The sequence below is a fragment of the Rattus norvegicus genome, chromosome 16 (genome assembly GCF_036323735.1).
Source record: "Rattus norvegicus strain BN/NHsdMcwi chromosome 16, GRCr8, whole genome shotgun sequence".
Taxonomy (NCBI): Eukaryota; Metazoa; Chordata; class Mammalia; order Rodentia; family Muridae; genus Rattus; species Rattus norvegicus.
This window is the reverse complement of record NC_086034.1, coordinates 84,689,437-84,706,256: the sequence shown is the minus strand read 5'-3', so window position 1 is coordinate 84,706,256 and position 16,820 is coordinate 84,689,437. Positions and strand designations below refer to the sequence as shown.

The 16,820-nt window shown below is 51.3% G+C and overlaps 1 protein-coding gene across 4 annotated transcripts; it reads left to right on the top strand.

Annotated features, from left to right (window-relative positions):
• Naxd (NAD(P)HX dehydratase) lies at positions 1–16,481 on the top strand. Of its 4 annotated transcripts, none has more exons than NM_001108402.1 (10): positions 37–99; positions 6,995–7,145; positions 8,093–8,138; positions 8,744–8,832; positions 9,992–10,100; positions 13,109–13,159; positions 13,240–13,344; positions 13,851–13,971; positions 15,027–15,147; positions 16,059–16,481. In NM_001108402.1, the coding sequence occupies exons 1-10, from the start codon at positions 60–62 to the stop codon at positions 16,207–16,209; spliced, it is 984 nt and encodes a 327-aa protein (NP_001101872.1). In that variant the 5' UTR covers positions 37–59; the 3' UTR covers positions 16,210–16,481. The 4 variants fall into 4 exon arrangements, with proteins under 4 accessions (XP_008769625.1, NP_001101872.1, XP_006253527.1 ...); XM_006253465.5 differs by having other exon boundaries at positions 45–213; positions 16,059–16,447; XM_017600189.3 differs by lacking the exon at positions 37–99 and adding an exon at positions 280–460 and having other exon boundaries at positions 16,059–16,447.
• Positions 16,482–16,820: the final 339 nt, after the last annotated feature.

The following is a 16,820-nucleotide window of genomic DNA, read 5'->3' as shown; positions in this document are numbered from 1 at the left end:
GGCAGTGGCCGGGCGGCCGCGCGGGGGCAGCTGGGAACCCGGAAGTCCGCTGGACGGTCATGGGCATCCGGTGTGTGGCGATCCGCGCCTGCGGAGGAGGTAAGATCGATACCGGCGTCCCGCGGATGGCTGTTTGTCCGTATGGGGCTGCGGCGGTCGTGATGGCACTGCTCTCCGCCGCGATCGCGTTCCACTGTTCGCCGCTGCTAGCAGGTACCGGCCCGGACCGCCTCTGCGGGAGGGCGGACTCTGCCTGGTGCTCCAGCGCCCGGGAGCCAGTGGGGCCGCCTGCCTGACAACCAGGCTGCCCGGCTCTCTTGAATTACTGGGGGCCTGGACTAGAGGAGTGGGAGATGCGGCCCATTACATGAGCTGGATCGCGTACACACAGTGGCTTACTTGCCAGCTCCTGTATGCTGGAGACAGGCTGCCCTAGCTCAAAGCGTGCAAGTGTTTGGAGGTGGGTGAAGTCAATATGTGGCTCGCCCCGTTTCCTGTCCCCTAAGCTTGGGATTGCGTTCTGTATGCTTAAGTGATGGACCAAGTCGAGTGACTTTGAGATTCGGAGACCCGGTTAGACACTTTTTTTTTTTTTTAAGTTTCTCTATGTAGCTTGGAACTCGCTTTGTAGAGCAGCCAGACACATCTAAGACCTTGTCCCAATAGTTGGAGTCGGAGGTAGGTGACTTTTGAGATGAGGAAGAATTCTTGGATTGAGCAAATGGCACATTCGGTTCTCTCGTTTCCTTATATGACTTTGTTCCAACCGTTTGTGGAAAGTTAGTTTTCTAATATCCCCCAGCACTACACCCCACTTCTTATTAGGCAGGGAGCGAAAGGGAGTGAAAGGGGGTGGGCGCTGGCTGTTGTCCACCTTTCTGTAGACACTAAATGAGTCTCTGTAGAAGTGACTTAGCCAGCATTCCCCAGGACTGTTCGACGTAGGATTCGTTAGGGAGATTTGACCGTGGACTACAAACATGTTGATCAAAGTCCAGGAATAAAATGTATAAACTTGCTGGTGTTTTGTTTTTCGATTGAAGCAGTTCTGAAAGCCCTGGAGAGGTGTTTCTCCAAGTCCGTACTGTCTGTCACACGTAAGGCGGCTTCTAAACATCCTTTTATTTAGAGGCCTTTTTTCTTTTGGGAATTGCTTTACATTTTCAGACATTCTGATTAGTGATGCTTTTTTTCCTTTGCACTTACTGAGGTTTCATTACTAGATTAGCTTGCTAAATTTCTGCCAAAGACCTGGTAGACTTCTGGGCTTTAGACCTTAAAACTGCCTGTGCTTAGGGTGAGTCTCACGTAATATAAGAATTACTGTCCTATGTTCCAGCTTAGAATTCACATTAACAGAAAGCACTTGGGGCACACAAGCCGTGATTGCCTTCCCCGGCCACAGTTTCTTTAAAGCCAACAAAATGGAAACAGGCTCGACCTGCTTTTCCAGACTCCGGATTGTCGTGGCGACAAAGTCACTTATGTAAATAGAATAAGTCTCTTAATACTTCAGGGGACAAATCCACCAGGTGGGGCAGTAGCCAACTAAAACTGGATCCGGTGTAAAGTGTTGGGAAATCTAATCGACGTTCCTGGAGCCTTTACTAATACAGCTCTGTCCTGGTGTAAAGCACCTGACTCTTTACACGTCTTCAGGTTATCCTAACGGCATCCAATCGTGGGACAGATTTATAGTCATGGCACAGAGAGCAGCATACTGTTCAGTGACAGCCAAGCAGGAAACTTATTCTCAGGCATCGTCTGGTACTCTCAGCATTCTCTGCTTTTGGGGTGTAGACTTCTAGTGTGCTGTCCATTGCTGTGGTAAACGCCATGACCAAAAGCAACTGTGGAGAAGGAGTTTATTTCAACTTTCTATTTCCAGGTCCCAGCCATTTTTAAGGGAAGTCAGGCAGGAACTGAAGCAGAGACCGTGGGGGAACCCTGTTACTGGCTTAACCCGCTTTCTTCTACCTCTCAATACCACCTTTCCAGGAGTGGCACTGCTCACAGTCAGATCCCACATTAATCAAAATTCAAGACAGTTCCCCAGGGACTAATCTGTACTGTCCTTCAATGGAGACTCCCTCTTCCCAGGTGACTCTTGGCTGTGTCAAGTTGACCTAAAAACTAACCATAGCTAGGTGTCTGTTGACTTAGTGATATTAATTGGGAAGTTTGCTTATTACAAGAATGTTAGGCCACAGACAAGTTAAAATAAGTAAATATTAAACTCACCAAAATACCCCTTGTCTTATAACGTTCCATCCTTCCACAGGAAGTGTAGCAGCGTTGTTATATACACCTGCTTCACAGGACGGAGGCTGAGGCGGGCGAGCCGGGGCAGTGCTGGCTGGGGGTTTGGGTTTTATTTGGCATAACTTCATGACAGGTTTTTTAAAGCCCTCCCATATGATTTTAGAGACCATTGGAGAAAGATTTTGCTCTTCTGGTTAGTCGGGTGAATCCGTGGTTAAAGAAGACGTTATTTTGCCCTCAGGCAGCAGCATTTTGGTAGCATGGTGGTAATGGAACACATTTCGTTCACATCTCGGTGAGCACTGAGTCAGAAAGCACAACCAGGAGATAAAGACTGGAGACAGGTCTGTGACTTCTAACAGGAGGACACAGCCGCAGTCATTCCCAGAGCGGTCCCCTGCCTGCATGCAAGTGGGAGGTTCCACTTGGGGGGGGGTACTTTCCTGTCCCAGAATGTGTCTTAGGGGCTGGCTCATGCTAGTTCAAGCCGTACTTTTTTTTTTTTTTTTTTTTTTTTATTTTTATTTATTTATGTGTTTGAGGGTGTCAGATTCCCAGGAACTGGAGTTGCAGACATTTGTGGGCCACCATGTGGTTGCTGGGATTTGAACTCAGAACCCGTGGAAGAGCAGCCAGTGCTCTTAGCCACTGAGCCATCTCTCCAGCCCCCTTTTTTTTTTTTTTTTAAAGATTTATTTATGGGGTTGGGGATTTAGCTCAGTGGTAGAGCGCTTGCCTAGCAAACGCAAGGCCCTGGGTTCGGTCCCCAACTCCGGGGGGAAAGAATTATTTATTTCATGTATGTGAGTACACTGTCGCTGTCTTCAGACACACCAGAAGAGGGCATCAGATCCCATCACAGATGGTTGTGAGCCACCATGTGGTTGCTGGGAATTGAACTCAGGACCTCTGGAAGAGCAGTCAGTGCTCTTAACCACTGAGTCATCTCCCCAGCCCCCAAGCTATACTTTTCTAAGCTTGCCCAGTTTTAGGGAATTCGAGAAGGAAGGATGCTAGACATGTTTCTGGGCTGCTTAGCAAAAAGGAAGAGGGTCCATGCTCAGAGTCTGCAGATTATAGAAACAAACCTGTGGGGTTGGGGATTTAGCTCAGTGGTAGAGCACTTGCCTAGCAAGCGCAAGGCCCTGGGTTCCGTCCCCAACTCCGGAAAAAAAAAGAAAAAAGAAAAAAGAAACAAACCTGTGCTCAGTTTGGGGCGATAAATATGGAAACATGGTAGACAAAAATATTTCTAGGTTTACTGGCTGGTTTTGTGTGTTAACTTGACACAAGCTGGCGTTATCACAAAGAAAGGAGCCTCAGTTGAGGAAATGCCTCCATGAGACCCAGCTGTAAGGCACTTTCTCAACTAGTGATTAAGTGGGGAGAACCCAGACCATTGTGGGTGGTGCCGTCCCTGGTCTGGTAGTCTTGGCTTCTATAAGAAAGCAAGCTGAGCAAGCCAGGGGAACAAGCCAGTAAGTAACACCCCTCCATGGCCTCTGCATCAGCTCCTGCTTCCTGCCCTGCTTGAGTTCCAGCCCTGACTTCCTTTGGTGATGAACATCGATGTGGAAGTGTGAGCTGAATAAACCCTTTTCTCCCCAACTTGCTTCTTGGTCATGATGTTTGTGCAGGAATAGAAACCCTGACTTAGACACTAGGCATGCTCAATGAGTCATTATTTTAGTTGTTTAGAACAATGAACATAACGACTTGGTGACCCCGCTGCCTCCGCAAGTGTCTCCTGTATTAGTGAGACAGAAGGAACAACCCTGAAGGTATAGATGGGGGCGTTTACCCCAAAGGTGCCAGCTTTGCTTAGCAGCCGACTGTGGATAGCATCTTAACACCTCCAGAGTGTTTCCTCATCTGCAGTGGATGGAGTTAGCTGTTAATGAGCACTGTGATCTTAAGCATTCAGCCTGGCTCATCTACCCCTTGTCCACAGAGATTGAGACGGCACCCTTCTGCCCTGAGTGACAGGGCTCTCAGGAGAGAGGGGTTTATAGCAGGTGTGGACAGGTCTCAGATGGTTGCCAGAAGGCAGGTGTTTGCTCAGAAGTCACTGCTCCTGGGACAGCCACAAATATCTTCCCAGCTCTCTCTCCCACTGTAGTGGACATTGAGTCCTATGCTGGTGGCATACTTAATTCAAATGTTTTCATTCAAGTGTATCCCAGGAGGTCAGGAGAGGGCCTCTGTGGTGATGTCAGGCCAGGCTGGGAGTGCAGGTAGCTTGTAGGGTGCTGAGGACAGGTGAGAATGAGCAGCTCAATCTGGGCAGGAGGGAGCACCAAGGACCAAAGGTGGCTCTTGATGACAGGCTCTTGGACTGAGGCCAGAAGCTTCCTTGTCAGGCCTGGTGGGGCCTTTCTCTGCCAGGGTTCCCTGTGGACCAGATCACATTTTCATGTGTGTGTGGGCTGTGGAGTTGGTAAAAGGTGGTTGAAGTGGTAATGAGCACATTTGTGGCTCTATGTGTACTTGGGGAGGCCAGGGAGATTCTCCAGTCCATCAAGCATGTGCCACATAAGCATGAAGACTTGGATTCTATCTCCAACCCCTGTGGAAAGTCAGGCATGTGTGCTTGCAGTCCCAGTGAGGGGAGGGGCCACAGGATCCCTGGGACTCATTGGCCACTTGAGCATAATCAACAGGACCCAGGTACTAATGAGAGCCTGGATCAAAAAGTAAAGTGGAGGGGCTGGAGAGATGGCTCAGTGGTTAAGAGCACTGACTGCTCTTCCAGAGGTCCTGAGTTCAATTCCCAGCAACCACATGGTGGCTCACAACCATCTGTAATGGGATCTGATGCCCTCTTCTGGTGTGTCTGAAGACAGTGACACTGTACTTGTATATAATAAATAAATAAATCTTTAAAAAAAAAAAGTAAAGTGGAGCTGGGTAATGGTTAAGTCCATGAAGTGTCTGCTGCTTAGGCGTGGGGATGGTGGTGCTGAGGAAGCACGGACAGGAGGGCCCTGGTACTTGCTGTGCATCCAGTTCAGCCAAAGCAAACAGCCTTGGGCTCAATGACGACGCTGGCTCTCAAAGTAAGGTGGGGAGTGACTGAGAAAAACATCCAATGTTGACCTGAGGCCTCCATACACACAGGTTCCCATGTGCACACTCATCACATCCTCCATACACACACAGGTTTCCATGTGCACACTCACATCCTCCATACACACACAGGTTCACATGTGCACACTCATATCCTCCATACACACACAGGTTCCCATGTGCACACTCATCACATCCTCCATACACACACAGGTTCCCATGTGCACACTCATCACATCCTCCATACACACACAGGTTCCCATGTGCACACTCATATCCTCCATACACACACAGGTTCCCATGTGCACACTCATCACATCCTCCATACACACACAGGTTCACATGTGCACACTCATCACATCCTCCATACACACACAGGTTCCCATGTGCACACTTATCACATCCTCCATACACACACAGGTTCACATGTGCACACTCATCACATCCTCCATACACACACAGGTTCACATGCGAACTCTCATCACATCCTCCATACACACACAGGTTCACATGCGAACTCTCATCACATCCTCCATACACACACAGGTTCCCATGTACATACTCATAACATCCTCCATACACACACAGGTTCCCATGTGCACACTCATCACATCCTCCATACACACACAGGTTCACATGTGCACACTCATCACATCCTCCATACACACAGCTTCACATGTACATACTCATCACATCCTCCATACACACACACACACACACACACACACACACACACACACACACACACACACACACAGGAAAAACAAGGTGGACACAGGTGGACAGCTCCTGAAGAACAGCTCCAAGGTTGACCTTTGGCCTTCATGTGCCACCCACATGCCCCATGGGAAATAGTGGAACATTTTATTGAGTAAAGTCAGGCTGGGAAAGTCTGAAATGCCTTTCCTCCAAGGAGCTGAGGGAGCTTTGTCCTGAGTGGGTGCTTCATTGGGAAAATAGTTTCCTCAGGGGTCCTTAAGTTCTGTAGACTGTGTAGAGGGTGCACATCAACTCGTGCTCTGTGATTCCAGAGAATGCACGCTTTGGGTCTTTCCTGCGGCCGAGCTGTTCTAAATATTCAGACTAAGCCCACATCCACGGGAAGCTTCTCAAGAAAGGCCAGCTAAAATGGAGGCAATTAAACAACTCAATGTGGTGCGAGTGCTCCACAGTGCCAGCTTGAACCTGACGCAGATGTGCTGTGTTTGGAGCATTCCCAGTTATTATTTAATTAGTATCTGAGTGTGGAGGTGTGGTTGAGGAGAGGAGGATGGCTCTGTCGGGCTTCTGACTAAATGGAAGGCTGCAGATGGGAGCCTGTTTTCCAGGGAAGGACGGCGCTGCGATAAGAGAATGTGTTAAGTGATCTGTGTTTGTAGGTTGACAAGACTTTCTGGGAGATGAGGTCAGTCTCCCCAACACACACACACTCACGCACACGCACACTCACACACTCACGCACACGCACGCACGCACACGCTGTCTGATGCATCACGGAAAGCTGGGAGGACAGTGCTGCTATTCACTGTCAACTCCGACCATCTCTTCCCCAGAACTAAGAGTGGAACCTGCAGTAAACCCGAGAGTCGATGCAGTCAGCTTTGGGAAGCGTGCTGGGTGGCCTCTGATGACTTCATTCTAACAGCTTCATTTTCCTGTTTTGCAGTTTTACAAAGAGCACTGTCCCTCCACACAGCGCACGCAACAAAGGACATGGACAACCTTTTTCAGTTGGTGAGGAACATTGTGCCTGCTCTGACGTCGAAGAAACACAAGGGGCAAGATGGAAGGATAGGCATAGTCGGGGGCTGTCAAGAGTGAGTGTGCCCGTGAGGCCGTGCTTACAGAGGCCCCCCTCCTGCCTGCCTGTCTGTCTGTCTGCCTTCCTCCCCTGTCCATCTGTCCGTCTGTCCGCCCCCGTGCAGTGACTGTTTCCGAGTGCAGTCTGATGGGTGCTAAGTCCTTCTCACTGGTTACCTTCCTGACCAAGATTAAGGCTGAGGGCCCAGGCAGCTCTCCCCAGTGAGTGTTGGTGTCGGTGTTGCTGTGCTTTCTTTGGGTCCTCCCACCCTAGCTCTGGGTCCGTGTGCTGTGTGGAGGGTGGGCTTGGAGCTCCTGTGGGCCTGGGCAGCCTGTCTTACGAGTTTGTGCACATGTTAATTTCATTGCTTCAAGCTGTACTGCTATGTTTATGAGGAGAGTGACACCAACCTTGTCAGTCTCTATCCCTGTTTGTTTCACTGGGGAGAGAACATGCCAGCGGCAGTGAGCACAGTGACTCTGTATTTGAACACCATGCCAAGGACATCTGCTGTGTTTAGAGCATAGGCAGGACGCTGGGAATCACGCAGAAGGTACAGTGGCTACTGTGGCCAGTGTCTCTTTCTGGCTTCTGCTCGAGTCACTCAGAAGGTGTGTTTCCTCTGAGGACCTGGTGTTTGCCGACTGCCTTGATGGTAGTCATCTCCACCTTCTCCTGACAGAAGCCTGTAGCCAGCCAGCCCTTCTCTGTACTTGGTATGGACACCTCAGGTCCACAGCCAGTACAGAGACTCGGTCTCAGACGTCATGGGACACCTTTCTAGTTCTACTCCTGTGTGAATGTTTACTGAGCTGTCTTCTCTGTGTTGTGTTTTGAGCTGACGTCTCCATCATTTGTTGATGGCTTACATATGCTGACACACAGTCTTATCTGCTTGTATTGGTGACGTCACTGCAGATGCTTTTGCTTCCCTGAGGTTCTGACTCCAGTGTCTCCATTTAGGTACACAGGAGCACCGTATTTTGCAGGAATCTCAGCTCTGAAAGTGGTAGGTTTCCCTCAGAGTCTTTCATTGGGGTTTCTCTGCTTAAACCTTGGGTTGTTTAGGGACTTGGGGAATTGGCTTTGCCTGTAAGAACATGTGAAACACAGGCATGAGGGTCTGAGTTCACATCCTACTGCCTACGCAGCTCTGGCTCTGCAGGGACGGAACCTGCAGTGCAGAGGGGTCGTTAGGGTTGGAGGTGTGGTTCTGTTTGTTTCTGTTTTTTGAAACAGTGTCTTTCTATGTAAACCTGGCTTTCATGGGGCTTGCTATGTAGATCAGGCTGGCCACCAGTGCTGTGATTAAAGGCATTTGCCATTGTGCCTGGCTGACTTTTATTGTTTTAGACTCTCCTCTGTATTTCCCTTTTAAAGGAGAATGTGACAGCTTTGGGCACTGTTTGTCCATTTACCACTGAGGATTAGCTTTTTTTTAGGCCACTTTCCCTTCCTCAAAGCCACCAGCTGTCTACTTTCACCTGCATTTGGGCTTGGGGGCCTAAACAGTGGCACAGGTAGCCATTGTGTGTTATGGTGAGAGCCGGCGTGTAAAGCCTGCGTGTGGTCTGTGGAGCACGGCCTCCTCTGAGTCCACCTCTCACTTCTCAGGGTGCAGATTTGACCCACGTATTCTGTGCCAGGGAGGCCGCGCCAGTGATCAAGTCCTACAGCCCAGAGCTGATCGTCCACCCCGTCCTGTGAGTGTGCAGCATGGGTCCCTTTCCCTGCGGCAGCACCGGCTCACATGCCTGTGTCTCACACGCCTGTGTCTCAGACGCCTGTGTCTGCTGGGCTTCATGGCCCTTGCCCGTCACCACAGCTCAGGCCAGAGGCTTGCAAATTGGAGGCCAGCTCGTACAACTAACAACCCTGTCTCAAAAGAAACTTCCAAAAGGTTTAGGATGTGACTCGTGAAGTGGAGGCTTGGTTCCCAACACCTCAAATAAAAAGAAAGCCATAGTTAGTCCCCAGCTCTGCTCCAGCAGAAGACAGTGAGAGGGCAAGAGGAGAGACCTAGGGCATGAGGAGCCGCGGATGCCGTGTTGTGCGGGGCCCCAGTCTCAGTCATTTGGGGCCTGCGTGGGTAGGGTTGCCTGAGGCGATGCTCACAATACCTGGACTCTGTAGGTTCAGTGGGTACCTCTGAGCTGGGCACTGTGTGTTCCAGGGGCTCCTGAGAGCTTCATTGATGGCAGGGCCCACGTCTCCCTGGGCAGTGCCACCAAGCGCTGAGACATGCCTGACGGAGCTCAGGATCGTGCTCTTTTTTGTCTCACTTTAACCACGATAAAAGTAAAGTGGGCTGAAGAAGGGGCTCAGTTGAGCGCACCAGCTGCTCTCGCACCCACATGGCGCTCACGACCATCTATAACTGTAGCTTCAGGGGTTTGATGCCCCTTCTGACCTCAGCGGGTACTGGGCACACATGCAGTGTACAGACAGACGTGCAGGGACAAAATGTTTAATGAAGTAATGCAGTCTTAAAAAGCTAAGGCAGAAGTAGATCAGTCCGTGGAGAAGACAGAGAGAGGGCAGGGAGAGGAGGGGTCGTGACCCAGTGGCTCAGCCGCAGTCTGGTCTGCACCACAGTCACTGGCGCCGAGGCAGCCCTAACTTCTTGTGTTCTGGAATGTGAGTGTGTGGGATGTTAGAGAGGGTCCGTGGGAGCTTCTGCACTAGTGTACATGCTCACTCTAAACCTAAATTATTTTCATAGTAAAATGATTTAGAGCTGAGATGTAGGGCACTTCCCTACATGGTCAGGGTCCTGGGTTCAGTCCCCAATACCACACATACAACACAGTTTCAAACAAATGAAAGCCTTGACAAAACCATTGTGCCTTTTTCCTTTGTTAGTGACAGTTCTGACGCTGTTGAGGAGGTGGAGAAATGGCTCCCCAGGCTGCATGCCCTTGTCGTGGGACCTGGCCTAGGTAGGGACGACCTTCTTCTCAACAACGTGAGGGTAAGTGGTGTCCTCTGTGTCCTCTCCCTCAGATGCAGCACTGGGGCACAGCGTTTCTTTGGTTCTTCAGGCCCAGTGCATGCTCTTGTGCCTGGAAGTGGATGGACATGCACTGTGCGGGGAGGGGAGGAGAGGTCACCAGGAGTCATGGCGAAGGGCTTCCTGAACAGGGCAGATTGGAGCGGTTTCTTTGCTCTGGAGCTTTCTCATGAGCAGCTGCAGAGAGCACAGGCTGCATGAGGTTTCCCGCCTGGTTTCAGGGAGGTGCAGCAAACGTGAGGTTTGGACAGACTTGCAGCAGGTCTGTGTCCTCCTAGTGTGAGCCTGCTTGCCAGGGGTCCTGGTGCAGATTCAGCCTCTGCGTCCACCAGTTTCACGAGAGGAGCGGATTCTATGCTGTTGTGACTGGGCAGCTTGTCGTTGCATCTGTAGTTCCTACTGCACTGCCAGGCATCTCCTTCCCGAATCACTCAGCGTCCTGGTGGAACCAGTGTCCTGAGTGATGGTGCGTCTGGGTCAGGCTCCAGGGGAGCCTGTACTTCCCTAGTCAGCTCTTGGTTTGCGGAAGAGGCTGTGCTGTGGGAGCGGACCCTGTAGTCAGCGGTTCTCAGCCTTCCTAATGCTGCGCCCTTTAACACTGCTCCCAGGACTGCTGCATTCACAATAAGCTTCTCCTTCATAAGCTGGTGTGAACCTAATGTCTAGAATGCTCTCATCACACCAGGTTTCTTCTGCAGCTTGTTCTGTAGGTCCTAGAGACACATGCCTGGGAGTAGGCGTGTGTCTCACTTCTAAACAACTTTTATAGCTGTCTCAGAACTGTACATACCGTGAGGCTGTGTCTTTGAGGAATGTCTTACGTTGCACACACACCTTCACAGGGCTCTGCTCCTGGGTGCCGTGGCTCTCCTGAGAGAAGCATAGCTCACTGTGGCAAACCTTCCCTGTGACTAAGTGTCAGCTTTGGGCTGCTACCCTGCTGTATCGGGGAAAGCTAGAAGAGACCCTGATGTCACTTTGCCAAATACCATGAAGTCAGAAATGGACCTAAGACTGCATTGCAGCACCCTGTGGTTAACAGTAAAGCCAGAGTCACAGCAAGCAGGCAGGTCTGTGTTATGGAAGGAAATGGGCTCCTCTGAGGCTCCTGTGCCCGGACATGGCTTAGGGGGGCTTTTGAACTTGAGCTAGTGCCAAGCAAAATGTGTTCCTTACCCAGGCACATTTCTCCGTGTGCTGACAGTTTTATGTCAACTTGACACAAGCTAGAGTCATCAGAGAGGAGGGAGCTTGAGTTGAGAAAGAGTGGCTGTAGGCAGGCCCGTAGAGCATTTTCCTAGTTAGTGATGGATGGGGGAGGGCCCAGCCCATTGTGAGTGGTCCTGGTTCTCTAGGAAAGGCTGAGCAAGTCGTAAGCAGCACCCTCCATAGCCCCTGCACCAGCCCCTGCCTCCAGGCTCCTGCTCTGTTTGAGTTCCTGTCCTGACCTCCTTTAGTGATGAACTGTGATGTAGTGTAAGACAAATAAACCCTTTCCTTCCCAAGTGGCCTTTGGTCACAGTGTTTGCTCCTGGCAGCAGTGTCCCTGACCAGGAAACAAGGACTGAGTGCCAGGCCCCGCTAGTTGTCTCCTCATGCTCTCCTTGTCCATCACTTTTTCTTTTACTTTTAAAGATGTGTTGTGTGCATATGCTGCACGTGTGGGTGTGCACATCACAGCATGTGGATGAAGGTCAGAGGTCAACCTGCAGGAGTCAGTTCTGTGGGGTAGCAGGCACTGTCAGTCTGGCCACTGCACCAGCTCATCTGATTGCCATGAGAGGTTTTCTCACAGTGATTGGTTGATGAATAACTAACAACTATGATGATTACATGTGTATTTTTAAATGGGAAACCTCGGAAGCTTTCAGGATAGGATCAAACTATCGCTCTGTCGGGAAAATGGTCCACTATTATCACGATCACTTGCTAGTTTAAAGCATGTAAATAAAATGGTAAGGAAACGAAGAACCGATGGTTTGGAGAATAACTAAAACTTCAGTCTTCAAGCACTGAAGTGTACCCTAAGATAGGTGTTTGACAGTGGTAGGTGGTCTTCGGGGGCAGGCCGAGGCCCACATGCTGGGTCTGCCCCTGTTACAATCGCCCTAACTGTTTAGTTTGCTTGCCCGTGACCTGTGACCGGGAAGGAAGCACCGCCTGCCCCTGCCTCCTCTTATGGAGATGGACCTGTTCTGTCAGAGGCTCTCTGCAGGTTTTACAGCAGGCAGGGAGACGGTCAGTGTGGTGAGAATGGAGCTCAGATCACCCTGATTTTGGTAGCTGGTGCTGGACCAAGACTTCTTAGAACCTGAGCCAGGCATATTTTTTTTTTTCTTTGGTTCTTTTTTTTCAGAGCTGGGGACCGAACCCAGGGCCTTGCGCTTCCTAGGTAAGCGCTCTACCACTGAGCTAAATCCCCAGCCCCTGAGCCAGGCATATTTAAGCACAGCACAATTCTGGAAAACAGAATTCCGACAACAACTCAGTCCTGGTGCACAACACTTTAAGACGTGCTTACACTGAGATTCTTACAAAGTACATCCGGCTTCTTTTACAAGAATGCGTTCTGTGGACTCAGAGATGGGACCCAAAATTTAGTGTCTGTGGAGACTGAGGTAAACATAATGCCTGTGGGTCAACCTCGTCCTGGCCTTAAGATAGCACAGAAGTCACTTAGGCTACTGTAATGCACAAGTGATGTCACTCGCACAAATGGGCTTATGGCTTAGACGCAATGCTTAGCATCTGGGTAATGGGTCTCAGGTAAGTAAAGCATAAATCCTAGGAGACATGGGCAAGCCTGGCTCACCTCCCTCATTCCCAGCATTCCATGAGGACTAGCTGAGCAGATCCTTCCATTGACAGTAGGAAAGCTATGTGTTTAACCTTCCTGGCTTCTCCAGCGCTTCTGTCTGCACAAGGCCTTCTTGCCCTCGTCACTATTGACCTTGTCTGCTCTTCTGCAGGGCATCTTGGAATCAACCAAGGCCAGGGACATCCCTGTCGTCATTGACGCGGTGAGTGTGGCCTCTCATCTCCCGCAGCAGCACGGGATCTCTGAGGCCCGCCCGTGAAGGTGCACCCTTGTTCTGCACAGGACGGCCTGTGGCTGATTGCTCAGCGGCCAGCCCTCGTCCACGGCTACCAGAAGGCCGTTCTCACCCCCAACCATGTGGAGTTCAGCAGACTCTGGGACGCTGTGGTGAGTTCGCCTGTCTGCAGGGAGACTGACTTGTAGGTGTTTGTCCTGCAATCCACCATGCATGCTTGTTGGGCCAGGAACTGCCTACTGTGCTCACAGGCCAAGGCACTCACTGTGTGCTGCAGTGCTACTCCGTGAACCTGCAGCCCCTGCTCCATGGGGTGTGGGAGAGAATGAAATCATTATGAAATAATAGGAATCCTGACAGCAGGCATCGTAAGCCTGGGCTCTGTGGGGGAGGGGCGCACACATCATCCTTTTCCAGATTCACGCTGGGTCCACAAACCTGGTCTAGCCAGGTCTCCAGAGAACACAGAGTAAGTGCTGGTATTGCTCCCTTTGAGGGCTTAGTGCCAGGGACATCCTCCCCACTTTCCCCCCAACCCTAAATCAGTGCCTGGCTTCCATGGACTCCTGATGGACAGGATGGGTCCTCACCATGTCACCAATGGGCCCTGTGTGTCCAGGAGGACTTGGTTTTCTGTGACTGTCATCTTGTGTTATAGCTCAGTAGTCCTATGGACACCAGTAATCACAGTGGATCTGTGTTGAAGCTCAGCCAGGCCCTGGGGAACATCACCATAGTCCAGAAAGGAGAGCAGGACCTGATCTCCAACGGCCAGCAGGGTGAGTGAGGACTTCCCATGTCACTTAGGCCACACTGGCATGAGTCTGGTCATTCACATATGGTAATGATATGCATTGAACTTGCCAGCCACAGCTTGAAGATCCTTCTATGTTCACTCCTAAAGGTTTGCACAGGGCTGCAGTGACCAGACATGTTTTGGCTAGCAAGGGTTGTTGTACTTTCACACATACATGCGAGTGTGTGCATCACACACACACACACGCACACCTTCCTTTAATCAGGAAGCAGAAGCAGGAGGATCTGTGTGAGGCCAGCCTTTTGCTGCATTTTGTCTTAACTGCTAAAGTGAAGGAAACCTCAGAGCTGACATCAATTGGAAATGCCAGTTGCCGTTCCCCCCAGAGCTTAAGGACTGCTCAGCCAAGAGCAGAGTGGCACAGGCAGGAGTGTGGGGATCCCTAGTGAGTCTGCTGCTCTGCGCTCTCAGAGAGGGCCAGGCCATCATATTATTCAATAGAAGTAGCTGTTAGTGAGATGTAGTTGTTGACAGGGACCTGAATTTAGAGTTCTTAGAACCCCAAGGGATGGGCAGTATAGATGACTACTTAAGGGCTTTAAGACCATTGACTGCCCTTCTAGAGGTCCCAAGTTCAATTCCCAGTCACTTCGTGGTGGCTCACAGCCATCCGTGCTGCTGTCTCCTGATGCCCTCTTCTGGTGTATCTGAAGAAGCGACTGTGTACTCATGTATGTGGTCATGCATATTAGCCCCATGAATATCCACGCAGAGCCAGGCAGGGAATGCATAGAATGTTCTCAGGACCCAGACTGTAGCAATGAGGCTCTCCTGATCCCAGCACATTCACATCTCAAGGCATTCCCAAAGCAGCACCTTTTCCTGTGCACCGGTGTACAGTGGTTGTCTGGGTGCCCGGGGGGTGCTGAGGATGCTGCTGCGGGCACTTTGGGGCTTGTTGTGAGATGGCATTTGGGCTGCTTTCCCAGGAGCTCAAGCTACATAGGCTGGAGGTGTAGTTCCTCCTTGGAACAAGCAGGGAGGGACAGGGCAGCTCATGGTATCTGTTCTGTGCAGTGCTTGTGTGCAACCAGGAAGGCAGCAGTCGCCGGTGTGGTGGGCAAGGAGATCTCCTGTCAGGCTCCCTGGGTGTCATGGCACACTGGGCCCTCCGTGCTGGACCAGAGAAAACCAACGGGTATTGCACACTTTTGTTTGTCCCACTTTGATTTTATCCATGTGTTGGTTCTCCTTAATATCCCTGGGGGACATCAGAAGCCGAGGTTCCCTGCCCACAGGAGCTTCTACATACAACTGCCAGACCCAGATCTACCAGTTGAAGGTGTGGCCCTGGCCTTGGTGCTAATCCAGGCAGCCATGGTTGATTAATGGCACCACTGTGGGGAATTCAGTAGGGGCTTCTAGAAACTGAGGGTAGAGAGCACACAGGCTGGAGGAATGGCCCTCCAGGGCACTCATCCTCAGAGCTGTGAGTCTCTGGGGCAGCAGGATGCTAAGCTCACCACGCCTGACCTGTCCTGTGGACCATCATGGCCACACATGTTAGTGTGGAATGTGAGGCTGGCGGGGCCCCACACGATACCCCCGGTGCAGACGGGTCTCAGGCAGCCATGACCGACCTTCACTCACATATGCAGGGCAGTGGTGCCAGGGTCATTCTAGTTTGTCCTGTGGCCCAAAAGGAGTGTGCAATGGAGCAGCAGGTCTGCATGCAGGACTCAGGCATTCTGCCACATTCCGAGAGCTCCCGGAGCACCACGAACCCTCCCCACCCCAGCAGCAGGCACCACACACCTGGAGAAACTTCCCTCTGTCGGTTCGACCGTCATCAGGAACGGGGCTCAGGGCCTCCTGGTGTGTCTTAGGCCTGCTCTGCCACCGCACCTCACCCCAGTCCTAGTGAGGATGTTTGGGGTGTGCCAGTGCACAGCTGCAGTAAAATGGCCTCTCAGAAGCCCAGCCGGTGTGAGTTTGCTGTGTGGGAGTTGAAGGTAGAAATGGGGTGAAAAATCGGAGCCCAGAGCCCAGAGCCCTTACTGTGGCCTACAGCAGGAAAGGAAAGCCTTTGATGGTGCTCTTACCTTACAGCTCCAGCCCGCTCCTGGTGGCTGCCTGGGGTGCGTGCACACTCACAAGGGAGTGTAACCATCTGGCCTTCCAGAAGTACGGGCGTTCCACAACCACTACCGACATGATCGCTGAGGTGGGAGCTGCCTTCAGCAAGCTCTTCACGACCTGAGCCGGCACAGACTGAGTCCTCCATCGCCTAGCCTTGGGCTCAGCAGCACTTGATGGATTTTAGCCTGAAGTAGCTGACAGGATTTAGGACGTGGCTGTCCGACTACTGTAGAGTTGAGATGTTAAGGACACTAATCTGGTCTCCGTGGTTTTCTGGGCTTCTCAGAAAAGTCTGAGGAGAAAATGAGAGTAAACCCTCCCAGCAGCCCACCTGGATTGGGCTGGCTCTGACACAGACATTTGGAGTCCATGGCTGTTCATTCATTGATTCTGGTGCCTTTTTGTCACTACAGTAACCACGCACAGGGCTCCAGTCTCTGGGTGGTGGGGGAGCGCAGGGTTTGTTTCCTAACCAAGGCTCACAGGATGGCATTCTTGGGCCTTACAGTTTTCTATTCAGTGACTGAGTGTTAACTTCGAGAGGAGTTCAGAAGAGACAGTGGCCATGCAGAGGAGATCTTTTAGCGGCCAGTGGGAAGGGCAGGAAACCAGGGTGCCACTGGCATTTGAGCGTGGCAGGGAGTGCCAAGATGCCACGTCTGCTACCTGTGTTCACTGCTGTGTACTGGGCCCTGCGCTCCCTGCCGAGCCTCCCTCCAGGCTCCCTGACAG